Source organism: Hyla sarda, chromosome 5, assembly GCF_029499605.1.
Source record: "Hyla sarda isolate aHylSar1 chromosome 5, aHylSar1.hap1, whole genome shotgun sequence".
NCBI classification, from domain to species: Eukaryota; Metazoa; Chordata; class Amphibia; order Anura; family Hylidae; genus Hyla; species Hyla sarda.
The window spans coordinates 257,022,306-257,037,331 of NC_079193.1; the positions used below are offsets into that span (position 1 = coordinate 257,022,306).

Sequence of the window (15,026 nt, forward strand, 5' to 3'; positions counted from 1 at the left end):
TCCTTCCCTCATCTATGTATTGCTCGCATGCACTGCTCACCATCATAAACCACTCAGAGTCACCTCATTCCATGGTACAGCACAGGAGTCGCTCCATCACTTCACCCAGCCATCTGCTCTCCCTCTTCTTTCTTCTGCTTCTGCTCCTAACCCTGGCCCACCTTTCACTAATATTTGCTCTACACTACCTGCCTCTTGCGGAACCACTACAAACTTTAACTGCGCTCTTCTAAACTCTCGATCTGTGTGCAATAAGCTCACCCAGATTCATGACTTATTTCTCACTAATTCTCTTAATCTGCTGGCTCTCACAGAAACATGGATACAACCTTCTGACACTGCTTCTCTCACTGCTTTATCTTATGGTGACTTTCACTTTTCCCATACCCCTAGATCTGACACCAGGCATGGTGGAGGAGTTGGGGTGCTTCTAGCCCCACAATGTACTTTTCAAGTCATCCCCCCATTACCCTCACTCACATTTCCCTCTTTTGAGGTCCACACCCTCAGGCTCTTCCGCCCATTGTCTCTCAGAGTGGCGGTCACCTATCGTCCTCCTGGTTCTCCCCAAATGTTCCTGGATCATTTTGACACCTGGCTCCCTCACTTTCTTACCTCAGAAACACCTACACTCATCATGGGTGATTTTAATATCCCCATCGATACCCCAATCTCCTCTTCTGCCTCTCGGCTTCTGTCTCTAACCTCCTCCTTTGCCCTTTCGCAGCTTACTGACTCTCCCACACATATGGATGGGAATACACTGGACTTGATCTTCTCTAGACTTTGCTCTGTCTCTAAATTCACTAATTCTCCTTTTGAGCTCTCTGACCACAACCTTCTCTCTTTCTCTATCAGTAACTCCTATCCTCTTCCAGACACTCCAACCTTGTACACTTACAGAAACCTGCGTGCCATAAACACTAGTCAATTTATAGACATTCTACAATCTTCACTATCACCAATCTCTTATCTCTCCTGCCCTAATCTAGCAGCCAAACATTACCATGACACCCTAAAGTCTACCCTGGATCAAATGGCACCCTCTAAAACACACAGATGGCAGCAACCCTGGCACACACTAACAACCCCCTTTCTCAGGTGATGCTCTAGGTGTGCTGAACGTCTGTGGAGGAAAACTAAGACTTCTACAGACTATCTGCACTATAAATTAATGCTTAAATCCTATTACTCAGCTCTTCATCTCGCCAAACAAACATATTTTACCTCCCTCATCTCCTCTCTGTCTAACAACCCAAAACGCCTTTTTGACACGTTCAATTCTCTCCTTCGGCCTAAAGTACAGACCCCAATCACTGATCTCTGTGCTGAAGACCTGGCCAAATACTAAAACTAAAATCGATGACATTCGTGATGAAATCCTCTCCCAGTCCCCTAAAAGTTCTGATCCAATTCCCAGCCATGTCTCCTCTTCATCACTCTCAGTTTTTGAGCAGCAGGCTCGCTGTCTTGGAGTTATACTTGACTCTGATCTGTCTTTCACTCCACATAATCAGTCTCTTTCACGTTCTTGTCACCTGCATCTTAAATACATTTCCAGAATCCGCCCGTTTCTCACTACTGAAACTGCTAAAACTCTCATTATTGCTTTGATTCACTCCCGCCTCGAGTACTGTAACTCTTTACTAATAGGCCTTCCTTTCTTCAAACTCTCTCCTCTCCAGTCCATCCTTAATGCCGCAGCCAGACTCATCTTCCTCTCCAGCCGCTACAACGACGCCTCCTCCCTGTGCCAGTCACTACACTGGTTACCAATTCAGTCCAGAATACAGTACAAAATCCTCAGTCTCACACACAAAGCTCTCCACAATGCTTCACCTCCCTACATCTCCTCTCTCATCTCTGTCTACCATCCTACACGTTCTCTCCGATCTGCTAATGATCTCACACTAACATCTTCTATAATCCGAACTTCTCACTCCTGTCTCCAAGACTTCATTCGTGCTGCACCGGTTCTCTGGAATGCTATCCCTCAGTCCCTCAGACTCAACAACAACATCCATAGTTTCAAGTGTGGCCTAAAAACACATATCTTCAGACAGGCCTATAACATTCTTTAATTGGCCTCAACATATCCCCACACCTCTTGTTTGAATAGTTATTGTGTAATATTATGTCTGATACTTGTCTTTGTTTGTACCCCATAATTGTAAGCGCTGCGGAATCTGTAGGCGCTTTATAAATAAATCAAATGAATAAATACCACCTTATGTATTAACTGCATAGACTTAGTATTAGCTCCTTTTGAAGCTAGTAGCTTAGCTAATCATTTTGAATGTAGTTTGTAGATATATATATATATATATATATATATATAAGGCTTCCTAGACTTGGCCTTAAGGGTAAGTTCACACTGGGTCAAAATTTTCTATGTATTTTATTTTACGCATTCTTTTCATCTGATTATGAACAAAATGCACATGTAAAATAAAATAAGTTGGGAAATATTATGCAGTGGGAACTTAGCCTAGACAGCTGATAATATTCTGCACTACTGATAGCAAGTGCTGTTGATATTTATTCATATGAACTGCATTTTCTTATTTTTTGACTGTGGTGTGGCTTAAAATCTGGTCGTTGTCAACAATGCCATATTGTGTAGTATGCAAAGTAATTTTACATATATATAATGTGCTGCCAGGTGTTGCACATCATCCCTGTCTTGTCCTATGGTAACAGAGGTGATGCTAAAAGTCATTCTTAATTATGTGACTTACATGTTTTCAATCATCTCTGTACCACTGTGTTGTATATATAGACTAGCTGAGTACCCGGCGTTGCCCGGTTTTTCCTTCCTAATCCTTGTTGGGGAGGAAAATAAACAATGGAGGAAGCTTTTGACTTCATATCCCATCCTCATATATTGTTGTCATATCTCAACCCAATATCCTGTCCTCCTATCCTGTACTCCTATCCCATCCTCTTATCTCGACCTCCTATCTCGACATCCTATCCTGACCTTCTATCCCGTCCTCCTATCCTGACCTCCTACCCCGACCTCCTATCCCGACCTACTATCTCAACCTCCTATCCCGTACTCCTATCTCGACCTCCCATCCCGACCTCCTATCCCGACCTCCTATCCCGTCCTCATATCCCGTCCTCCGATCTCGACCTCCTATCTCGACCTCCTATCCCGACCTCCTATCCCGACCTCCTATCTCGACCTCCTATCCTGACCTCCTATCCCTATCTCGACCTCCTATCTCGACCTCCTATGCCATCCTCCAGTCCCGTCCTTATATCCCGTCCTCATATCCAGTCCTCCTATCTCGACCTCCTATACCGACCTCCTATCCCGACCTCCTATCCCATCCTCATATCCCTTCCTCCTATCTCGACCTCCTATCCTGACCTCCTATCTCGTTCTCCTATCTTGTCCTCCTATCCCTTATTCCTATCTCGACCTCCTATCCTGACCTTCTATCCCGACCTCCTATCCCGACCACCTATCCCGACCTCCTATCCTGTCCTCCTATCCCATCCTCATATCCCGTCCTCATATCCTGACCTCCTATCTCGACCTCCTATCTCGACCTCCTCTCCTGACCTCATATCCCGTCCTCATATCCCATCCTCTTATCCCGTCCTCATATCTCGACCTCCTATCCCGACCTCCTATCCCTATCTCCTATCCCGACCTCCTATCTCGACCTCCTATGCCATCCTCCAGTCCTGTCCTTATATCCCGTCCTCATATCCGGTCCTCCTATCTCAACCTCCTATACCGACCTCCTATCCCATCCTCATATCCCTTCCTCCTATCTCGACCTCCTATCCTGACCTCCTATCTCGTCCTCCTATCTCGTCCTCCTATCCCTTCCTCCTATCTTGACCTCCTATCCCGACCTTCTATCCCGACCTCCTATCCCGACCTCCTATCCCGACCTCCTATCCTGTCCTCCTATCCTGTCCTCCTATCCCATCCTCATATCCCGTCCTCATATCCCGACCTCCTATCCCGACCTCCTATCTCGACCTCCTCTCCCGACCTCATATCCCGTCCTCTTATCCCGTCCTCATATCTCAACCTCCTATTCCGACCTCCTATTCTGTCCTCCTATCTTGTCCTCCTATCCCATCCTCATATCCCGTCCTTATATCCCAACCTCCTATCTCGACCTCCTCTCCCGACCTCATATCCCGTCCTCATATCCCGTCCTCTTATCCCGTCCTCATATCTCGACCTCTTATCCCGTCCTCCTATCTTGACCTCCTATCCTGACCTCCTATCCCGACCTTCTATCCCGTCCCCCTATCCTGACCTCCTATCCCGACCTCTTTTCCCATCCTTATATCTCGACCTCCTATCCCGTCCTCCTTTCCCATCCTCCTATATTGACCGCCTATCCCGACCGCCTATCCCGACCCGTAATATGTGTACCAGGTATTGAAATATGTCCAGCCGTACGGAAGTTATGAGGGAACATACATTTCCCATTGATTTGCATGGGACTTTAAACAAAAACCCCGACCCTCAAAAATGGGGGTAGATAAGGGTTAAATTAACTATCCTATATTTTAAGTGGACATATAAGTAACATGTGACCAAGTATTATCGAAATATCTCCAGCCGTTTGGAAGTTATGCAGGAACATATATTTCCCATAGACTTGTATAGGACTTTAAACATAAACCCCGCCCCTGGCTAATGGGTAAGGGTTAAATCACCTATCCTATGTTTGTTGTTGACATATAAGTAACATGTGTGCCAAGTTTCATGTTAATATCTTTAGCCATTTGGACGTGATGCTGGAATATACACACATACACATATACACACATACACATTGAGTTTTATATATAGAGATGTACCATTTGGTTATGTTCAATTATCTTTTTATGTCTTCTTATGTTATACTTGTGTCTTGAGGGAGCTGCCACCAATCAGAGGTGTAACTTAAGGGTGTGCAGAGGTAGCATTCGCACCTGGGCTCTGATGCCTGAGGACCGCCCAATTTTTTTTTTCCATTGTGTAAATTTAGCCTTAATGGGATTAATATAAAGAAGTAAAGTTTGTCCCAAGAAATGTGGCCTGGTCATGATATCTTTTGCATTTTTATGCATTCATGCAATGTGTAAGTAATAAATTCATGTCTGTTTTTATTTTCAAGCCTAAAAATGTCCTTTATATTGCAGATAGGGGCATGTGGCTACATAGACTCGCTGATAGAAAACAGTTGTTGGTTAATTCAAGCTTTCAGTCTGGCATGCACTGTTAAAGGTTATGATATCCGTAAGTAGTTTGTTGTAATATCTACCCATTTTGATAATTTAATGCATTATTGTCTAAAGTGTCCACATGGCAAATATGACATTTATTTACTTGTAATATCTTTTGAGTAATGACGTATGCTCTTCTTAATCCTTAAAGGGGTATGCAAGTTAAAATAATTTTTTTTTTTTCATATCAACTGGCTCCAGAAAGTTAAACAGATTTGGAAATTCCTTCTATTAAAAAATATTAATCCTTCCAGTACTTATCAGCTGTTGAAATTGAGTTTTTCTTTTATGTCTGACAACAGTGCTCTCTGCTGACACCTCTGCCTATCTCAGGAACTGTCCAGAGTAGGAGAAAATCCCCATAGCAAACCTCTCCTGTTCTGGACAGTTACAGAGACAGACAGAGGTGTCAGCAGAGAGCACTGTTGTCAGACAGAAAAGAACAACTCAACTTCAACAGTTGATAAGCTGATGCTTGTGGAATCCCCTGATTAGGGGGTATTCAGTCTGAGCACATAGAACAACATGATCTGTAAATACAGTCCTGGTGAGAACTTGTAAGTAATATGATGTGGGATAATATTAGGAACATTAAAACACATTTAATTGCATTATTTTTGTGGTAGGACTTATCCGCCGAATTTGAATTTTTTTTTTTTTACTAACATGACAAAAAAAAAAAAACACTATACTTACCTCTCACTCAGTCACTTTAGCCTTTTGTATCACGGCTTCATTATCTGTCTTGCTTCAATTTCTGGTGCTGGGGTCAAAATGTGACAATGCCAACTACTGGAAGTACACCTTTATGGCCAGTAACTGGCACAGAAGCAATATGTCATGTGGATGCCAGCACCCGGTCTTTGGTAAACTTCACCGGCTGGTACTGGGGCCCAATGCCTTATATTGCCTTTCAGCCAATCACTGGCCACAGCGGCATCCCACCTCAGCCAATGATTGGTACAGGGGCACTCTGATGTATTAGGCCCCAGCACCAAAAAGTAAAACATGGCGGTCATTGGAGCAGTAAAACCAGAGGCTACGGAGACTGAGTGAGAGGTAAGTATAATTTTTTTTTTTTTTGGGGGTGGGGGTAGTCATTCACACACTGGGGGGTGGGGGTAGTCATTCACACACTGGGGGGTGGGGGTAGTCATTCACTGCACTGCTATAACTATGTCCAGATAGAGTGGGGTCCTGCAGGTAGTGGGATGTTAACCACACTAGTGGGTGATGGTGGTGTTGGGCTGCATTAGCAAAACAGTATATTTAATTTCAGGCTATAAGAAAGAAGATCCTTTTCATTTTTTTATTTTGCGAAAGTAAGACAGAATGTTTATATTCATTGTCCCTCTCCCCTCGCCATGAGCTGGGGCTCTCAGTGCTCTCTCTTTCTCCACACATTAAAGAATCAGAAGGATCTTCGGTGCATTGTGGCTTTTTTTCATATCACTAGCCCTTTAAGACAATTATCTTGATGTATACCATTATCCAATTAAAGACAATTGTTTTATTGATTGATTGGCAGTATAGAATGAGATTATTTGTTCCATTTATATATTTATATCCTGTTGTTTACATAGCACTTACACATTAATCTAATTCCGCCATCCTAAACATACACTAGATTAAATTTTGTAGGAAGCTAGAAAGTGTGAGCGCAAACTGGACTACCCGAAGAAAAGCCGTACTAACATGAGTGAACATGTAATCTCCATGCATTATAGTCTGTAGAGATATGGAAGCTAATACAAATTTCTGCTCCTCGAATTTATAATCTGTGTGCAAACATACTTTACATTGACTTTCTTTTATTTTTTATTTTTTAAAGCAATGGACCAGAAAACCTGTCAGTTACCAAGTGGTGAGGCTGGTATCATCTGGGATAGTATATGTTTTGCATTTCTCTTATTGCAAAGACGAGTATTCATGAGCTATTACTTCCTACATGTTGTCGCTGATATCAAATCCTCTCAGATTCTTGCTTCAAGGTTTGTGATAGATCTGCTTATATTTTGGTGTGCAGGGGGGGGGGGGGGGGGGTCCGTTAGGTTTAGAAAAGATTGTTTTATTTAAATAGGTAGCAAGGAGCTGTCATCCAGTGGGAAAAGAGGTTGCTCTCTAGTGCCAACTTTTTGGTATAGCTTCCATGTATGTCAGTGCCCAACCACTTCCAAACAGCAAACACCTGAGGGGCGATACTGTCAAGGCAGCTGTCAGCTGTTTTTTGGACACTTGGTTTGGCTTTCATGTTTCAAAGCTCTTTAAAGTCATGCTTTGACTTACAAGGAACCTGTAAGGGACCGCTTAAAGGGGTACTCCAGTGGAAAACATTGTTTTTTTTTATCAACTGGTGCCAGGAAGTTAAACAGATTTGTAGATTACTTCTATTTATTTATTAATCTTGATCTTTCCAGTTCTTATCAGCTGCTGTATAATCCACAAAAAAGTTATTTTCTTTTTGAATTTCGTTTCTGTTTGACCACAGTGCTATCTGCTGACACCTCTGCACATGTCAGGAACTGTCCAGAGCAGTGAAGGGTTGCAATGGGGATTTGCTCCTGCTCTGGACAGTTCCTGAGATGGACAAAGGTGTCTGCAGAGAGCACTGTGGCCAGACAGAAATGAAACTACTTTGCATAGTTTTTTTTTATTTTATTTTTTTTATCCCAGGAATGGTCTTTGAGAATCTTTACACCATCTGGGTGGTCTCCACAAGAAGGCACTTTACACCCTCAGAACCAATAAAATTGTTAAAATGCCCAATATGATTTTCTAGTAGAAATAACCAGAGGTAGGATTTTTGGTCTAATCTTAACTGTTTTATAAAAGGTGAAAACTATAACTTCCCTTCATCTTTTCTTCAGAGGGGCAGAACTCTTTCAGGCTACTATTGTGAAAGCTGTAAAGGCAAGACTTGAAGAGGAGAAAAAATCCATGGATCAGCTAAAGAGACAGTATGTGGATATCTACCTTTTTCATGCTCCATTATGGAGGAGATAATAGAAAATAAGACCATTCTGTGATAAGAGGTCACAGTTTTGTGATAAAAAGTCAGAATTCTGATTTAACTATAGGGCTATGTTCTAATGTAGAACACAATACAGCTATTTTACAGCTATTTTACACAATACAGCTAATTTCCGGTTGAACTTCATTAAATTCAATTGAAAAACACTGCAGATTTTTTTTTACACATGTAATTTTACAGATGAAAAAAGAAGTGACATATAATGTTTTTCATGTATTTCATGTGTTTGTATCAGGACGTGCTCAGATAAGCATCACCTTCTTCAGAATTTATTTTTTATGTGTTGCATGTATATACTTTTAATTTTATCAGGATGGATCGCATTAAAGCCAGGCAAGAAAAATATAAAAAGGGTAAAGAAAAAATGTTAAGCCTTGTACAGGAGTCAGGAGAAGGTCCTGAGATTCAAAAGCATGATGAGGACGATGATGAAGGTACAGTACATTTATATGGGAAAGATTAGTATTTCAAAATCGCAAATGCAGAAATGGAAATAACAAAATATCCACATATTTGCACGTTGGTGATGTTTGGCTGAAATTTTGAAGATATTTTGTCAATATTCATGAGGTCTAGCACTTCAATAAAAAAGTTAAAAAAAAAGTGAAAAAGCTATAATCAATCATCTCCACCCTTAAAATGGATCAGTTTAGATCTAGCTGGGTAAATGATAACTGTATATTTTCATCAGCTTGAAACCTGGCTCCATTTAATTGTCTATGTGACACCTAACATATTTGTCATTCATTTTAGTTACCAAATATGATTCTTAATACCGGAAAACATGCTCCAAAGTCCTGGCCACTAGGTGTCTCACTTCTTTGCATTATTCTAGTCACTGCCTGTTGTAAGAATCAGTCCATCAGTTCAACTCTAGTAATAGAGACATCAAGGGGGAACAAATGGAGCAAGGAGGGTTTACTTGGTGCTTTGTGTAGGAGAGAGAGCTATAACTGTGCACCTGTAATCTGTGAGCCTATCAGCCTCCTCTGAAGGGTCCACTCTGTACCTGAAAGGTAAATCAAGGCTTCTGTGCCTGAAAGGTAAATCAAGCAAATCTCAGCAGGAGTTCAATGTTTAGTGTAACCCCTTCCTTGCTTTGCTGCTGATATTATTTTATTCCTGCTCACAAAAACCTTGCAAAGCCAGTGCATTAGGGACCCCTTATCCTATTCTAAGCATTTCTTCAATTATAGTGTAAGGGATCCCAGGGGTAAGTAAGTATACCTTTTTATTTCAATTTTTTCTATGGCCCCAGAAATATAATTATTTAAAAAATGCATCAGAATACTCCTTTAAGTAAACACTCAAATTTTTTTTAATGTTGTGCTTTGTTGATTAAAAGGGTTATCCAGCCTATATCTCCAGTATAGGCCAGCTTTAGATGGCGAAGGTCCCACTCTCGGTATCTCTGCCGGTCAGCTCTGTGAAGGGGCTGCAAGACATGTGTGAGCACTGTAGCCTCTGCAGTATTTACTTCAAATTGTAGACTCATCGCCATATTATTGGTAGTGGCGATGTAAGGAACTGCAATATTACCCAGTTTATTTGAATGGGGCAACATTGCAGTTCCTTGCACTGTTACTACAAATAGTAGAATAATAAAATGCCATTTTGAGCACAACATTGAAGAGTCTGTCACCACCCCTTTACACAGCTGATCGAAGGGAGTGCATGGAGTCCGACCCCCACCCATCTATTATTTAAGTCTGAATAACTCCTTTAACGTTTTCAAAATAATATTTACCAATTTCCTAATGGATTAAAATGTACATATAATTAAAAAAGAAACACTGTGGCTGACATTTATCATTGCCTTTAGACTGTTTTCTGTGTCTAGAACAGGCGCAAAAAAGCGCAAGCAGGGTTTATTTGCGCCTTTTTTTGCACCTTTTGTTTTACACATTTCTGCTGATTTTGAGTTGCAATCCACTGATTTTGGCAATACACATGATATGGAAGGGTTTTATGAACTGCGCCTTTTTGTGAAAAGGCGCAAAAAAGGTGCAAAGCCACTGAAAAGTCTCTAAAATACACCAGCCCAGACTTAGCTTAGCTTTTTGGTGTATGTGAAGAGAGAAATTTCTGAAAATGTGACCTGCACAAAATTTATCAACTGCTCTGCGACCATTTCATAAATTTGCTGCTCCTACACATTATCAGCACACAAAAAATGGTGTAGTAGAAAAATGCTTCACTTACATCTACAATGATAAATGTCCCCCTGTGAGTTGTCTGTATTACATACTGTATAGAACAAGTACATGTGAATGGATTGTTATCAATATCTGACCCCTTTTTTAAAATGTTGAACATTGTATTAACAATATATTCTCAATTAATGTATAAACATATTTCATTTTAGGAGAAGCAGGAAAAGAGAAAGTCAAGGGCAAAAAAAAGCACTGGTGGCGGCCTTGGGTTGATCATGCTTCCAGTAGGTTTTCTTGATCATTTACCAAGTATATGGATTTAGGCCTTATATCCTTGACCAGAATCGTCTGTTTGTTTTAATGCATGGTTTATTCTTTGTGTCTCCACAGAAGGTTAAAAAAAATTGCAATTAGATTTCAGAAACTAATGTAGGAAATCAGTCAGATTTTTAGGTGCTAATGTTTGCTTTCCATGATGACAGACCTAGATGGAAGAGTTTATTTATGCAGAATATTATCTGGCATTATACTCATTAACAGTACATGAATGAGCAGACCATACTTAATGTTAATTGACAAAATATGTGTCCCACTGGAGAAAGGCTGTGGTTGAGATTAAGATCCCTGTGTCATATTTCACTGTATAGACATCTGTATAGACATACCAGGAGGTATCTGTTTTTTCACTGTACCTATAGTGTAGTCTATTTTGCTATTCCATACTGCAAAAAATAATGTATACCGACCTATACCAACCTGATGGAGGTACACGTCTGGTCTCCAATGTATAAATGGGACTTTATGAACACTTTTGGCTTATGCTGTACATCATGCTCACTTGAGTGGCTTGGGCCAGAAAAGCAGCTTATCAAGCAAAGCCCAATTCTTCACACACTTGGTATTGGCTTTAACAACAGCTTACCAATGTTTAGTTAACTAGGGAGCCTTACAGAGTGCTAATATTTTGAGCAAAGCTTGCAGAATATACTTAACTATTTAACATACAACAGTTGCGTCTGTCATTTGTTTCTGCCTGAGCATTCACACAAGTTGTGTACTTTTCATCAAAAAAATTAATTATATTGTTCATACACATTTTTTTCAAGAGACTCAAGAATTACATTTGAAAATGTCACTTATCATCTTAATATACCAAGTATGTGGAGTCACAAACAAACTGTGCCCAGTGATTCTCTGTTCTAGTGTACAAGACAATATTGTTGAAGAGACCAGTCTCATTTGTAAATTGTGACATTGGCCTATATTTTATAAGTTTCCAGAAACATTTTCATTCCTTTTTAACTGTGACATAAGAGGGTCTTTATTGGCCGCAGGTTGATCAATTGAAGTAGAATTGCACCCAACATCTAACTCTTACCCTTGTGGTCCTAGGAAGAACAAAAAGTTGCAGTATACAGTTCATTTTAAGGTTATCTATGACTAATATTGATGTAATGCAGGCCCATATAGACTCCTTGGTTGGGGGTGTCCCCAGGGCCACATCCACCTAATTGTTTCCCAGATGAAGTTCTGTACATGAAGTGGCTCTGCCTGGTACTACAGCTCACTACAACTCTGTCCCATTCATATAAATGGGACTGAGACTGCTTCAAAATATATGAAGCCTAATAAACAATGAAGGGTTCTTAGTGATTGCTGGATCATACCCCAACCAGTCTGATATTAATGGATTATCTTATGGGTGGGTCATTAGTATGATACTTTAATGTTCTCTCTTTTTACTGCCTAATAGCACACTAGGCCACAGGAGTGTCTTGGCTCTTGGGAGTATTTCTTCTTTAAATATGATACTGTATACTGAAAAAAATATTATTACTGGGGAACTTGCAAAATAAAGGCCAGTTTATTAGAATTGTCCCCCATGACTGCCAATAGAAACACTACTGAAAACTATGCTTTATATATGTTGTTTGGCAGTCAAGGGGCTCTTATGAATTGCGCAGTATAAACATGGCATACAGAATTGCGAATACATTTTTTTTTGCAAAATAGAAAAGGGCATTCTTAAACAGTATATATATATATATATATATATATATATATATATATATATACACATAAATACAAAAGATATTTGCAGCACAACCCAAAAAAAAGTTGTAGTGGGTGCCAAGCATCCCAGGCCCAATCACGGCCAACCAGATACTAGAACAAAGCAATGGTGCAGCACTCCGATTTCAATCAAAAAATAGTGGGGGAGATTTATCAAAATCAGTGCAGAGGAAAAGCTGCCCGGTTGCTCATAGCAACCAATCAGATTGCTTCTTTTATTTTTCACAGCCCTTGTTAAGAATGAAAGAAGAGATCTGATTGATTGCTATAGGCAACTGCGCAACTTTGCCTGTCCACAGGTTTTGATAAATCTCTCCCATTGTGTTTATTCACCACATCTCAAAAATACAGCAACGTTTCAGCTCAACAATAGAGCCTTTCTCAAGCCTAGTGACAACTACCAAGTAAGGGGTTTTTATACCCATTCAAGTGTTTACAATCAAAAAATAATTAAGACAATAAAAAGCGTATAATCCATAATCAATACAGTAAAGTGCATTAATACAGTGCTCATTTAAAGTGTTATTAAGAGTACTACTATAGTACATAAAGTGCTAGTTGATTAAAAACATGTACATAGATAAAAATGCTTGAAACTCTAGACTCATAGTTAATGTCATAATTAATAATATACAAAACATCTGTAGTAAACATAATTATACAGCATAGTCGCATGGAAGAACTCACCCGCTCTGTGTGTGTAATGGTGCTGATGGCTTGTGGCGTTCGGCCGTGCGCATGCGCCAATCTCCTGATGCCAACCTCCTGACGCATGCGGCAGAAACAAAACAAACGGGTTATGTGTTAAAGCACATGACTCGTATGTCAGCTGACCTGTTACCTCGGATACCTCCAACGCTAACAGGCTGTCAGGGATATCCAAAACAGGAAAACCATCGTAAGTAAATGTAAGAACATATGGTGGCTGTGGCATTACATACACTAAGACCTCACTAGTGCATGATCTCAATTAGAGATAAATGTTGATACTTTTATACATAAACTATAAATAACCCATACTAAGTAGTGCATTAGAAATAAATCTGTGCAAAATACTCTGGAGATGAATACATTAAAAGTCTATAAAAAATATATTATAGTGCTGTAAATATATTATAGTGCTTATTTGTAAAAAAAAATTTTTTATATAAGTTCAGAAGATACATCTTTCACATGGAAAGGCCATGTAAGAAGAAGACACCAAAGGATGGTCATAGATCATCTGGGTCAAAACTACTGAAAAAAGGAATAAAAAAAGAATAAAAAAATGAATAAAATATATTTAAGGTAAAGTATGTCCTGTTATCACATAACCTCTAGCAGAAGGCAAAGGGACTGGTGTGTATGTCACTTAATAGGGCAATGGTTAAGCTGCCTCATAAGAAGCCGCACCACCACCATCCATAAGTCTTTCTGGTGTAGAGGGAACAAAGGTCCTCTACCAACAGAGCAACTCCACCTACAGCCAAAACGGGAGTGCGCCCGCTATTTCAGCAGCACCTGCTAGGACACTAATAACACACCATCCCTCGTGCATGCCAACCTGTTCTAGGGTAGACCACTAATTTCAGTAATAAACAAAAAATTAAAACGAACCAAACAATGCTGAAATTAGTGGTCTACCCTAGAACAGGTTGGCATGCACGAGGGATGGTGTGTTATAAGTGTCCTAGCAGGTGCTGCTGAAATAGCGGGCGCACTCCCGTTTTGGCTGTAGGTGGAGTTGCTCTGTTGGTAAGGGATCTTTGTTCCCTCTACACCTGAAAGACTTATGGATGGTGGTGGTGCGGCTTCTTATGAGGCAGCTTAACCATTGCCCTAAAAACCAGGGAGTTAAGTGACATACACACCAGTCCCTTTGCCTTCTGCTAGAGGTTATGTGATCACAGGACATACTTTACCTTAAATATATTTTATTTGCTTTGGTTTTGTCTGTTTATGTTAAATTATTGATCTGTTAATATTGTTTATTGTTTTGTAATTTTTTTTTTGTATTTTTTATTTATTTTTACTTTATTTTTATTTTGTATTTTTTTGTATTTTTTATTCATTTTTTAAATTCTTTTTCTATTCCTTTTTTCAGTAGTTTTGACCCAGATGATCTATGACCATCTTTTGGTGTCTTCTTCTTACATGGCCTTTCCATGTGAATGATGTATCTTCTGAATTTATATAAAAAAGAATTTTTTACAAATAATTTTTTTTACACAAACAGCACTATAATATATTTTTATAGACTTTTAATGTATTCATCTCCAGAGTATTTTGCACAGATTTATTTCTAATGCACTACTTAGTATGGGTTATTTATAGTTTATATATAGAAGTATCAACATTTATCTCTAATTGAGATCATGCACTAGTGAGGTCTTAGTATATGTATTGCCACAGCCACCATATGTTCTTACATTTACTTATGATGGTTTTCCCGTTCTGGATATCCCTGACAGCCTGTTAGCATCGGAGGTATCCGAGGTAACGGGTCAGCTGACATACGAGTCATGTGCTTTAACACATGACCCATT

General features: G+C 39.8%; 1 protein-coding gene across 1 annotated transcript in view; it reads left to right on the forward strand.

Annotated features, from left to right (window-relative positions):
- PIEZO2 (piezo type mechanosensitive ion channel component 2) overlaps window positions 1-15,026 on the forward strand; it is a 398,577-nt gene that overhangs the window by 311,989 nt on the left and 71,562 nt on the right. The window contains exons 29-33 of the mRNA XM_056521559.1: window positions 5,161-5,257; window positions 7,076-7,235; window positions 8,112-8,201; window positions 8,588-8,709; window positions 10,641-10,712. Of these exons, the coding sequence (XP_056377534.1) occupies window positions 5,161-5,257; window positions 7,076-7,235; window positions 8,112-8,201; window positions 8,588-8,709; window positions 10,641-10,712 (541 nt within the window). The remainder of the gene's footprint in view (window positions 1-5,160; window positions 5,258-7,075; window positions 7,236-8,111; window positions 8,202-8,587; window positions 8,710-10,640; window positions 10,713-15,026) is intronic.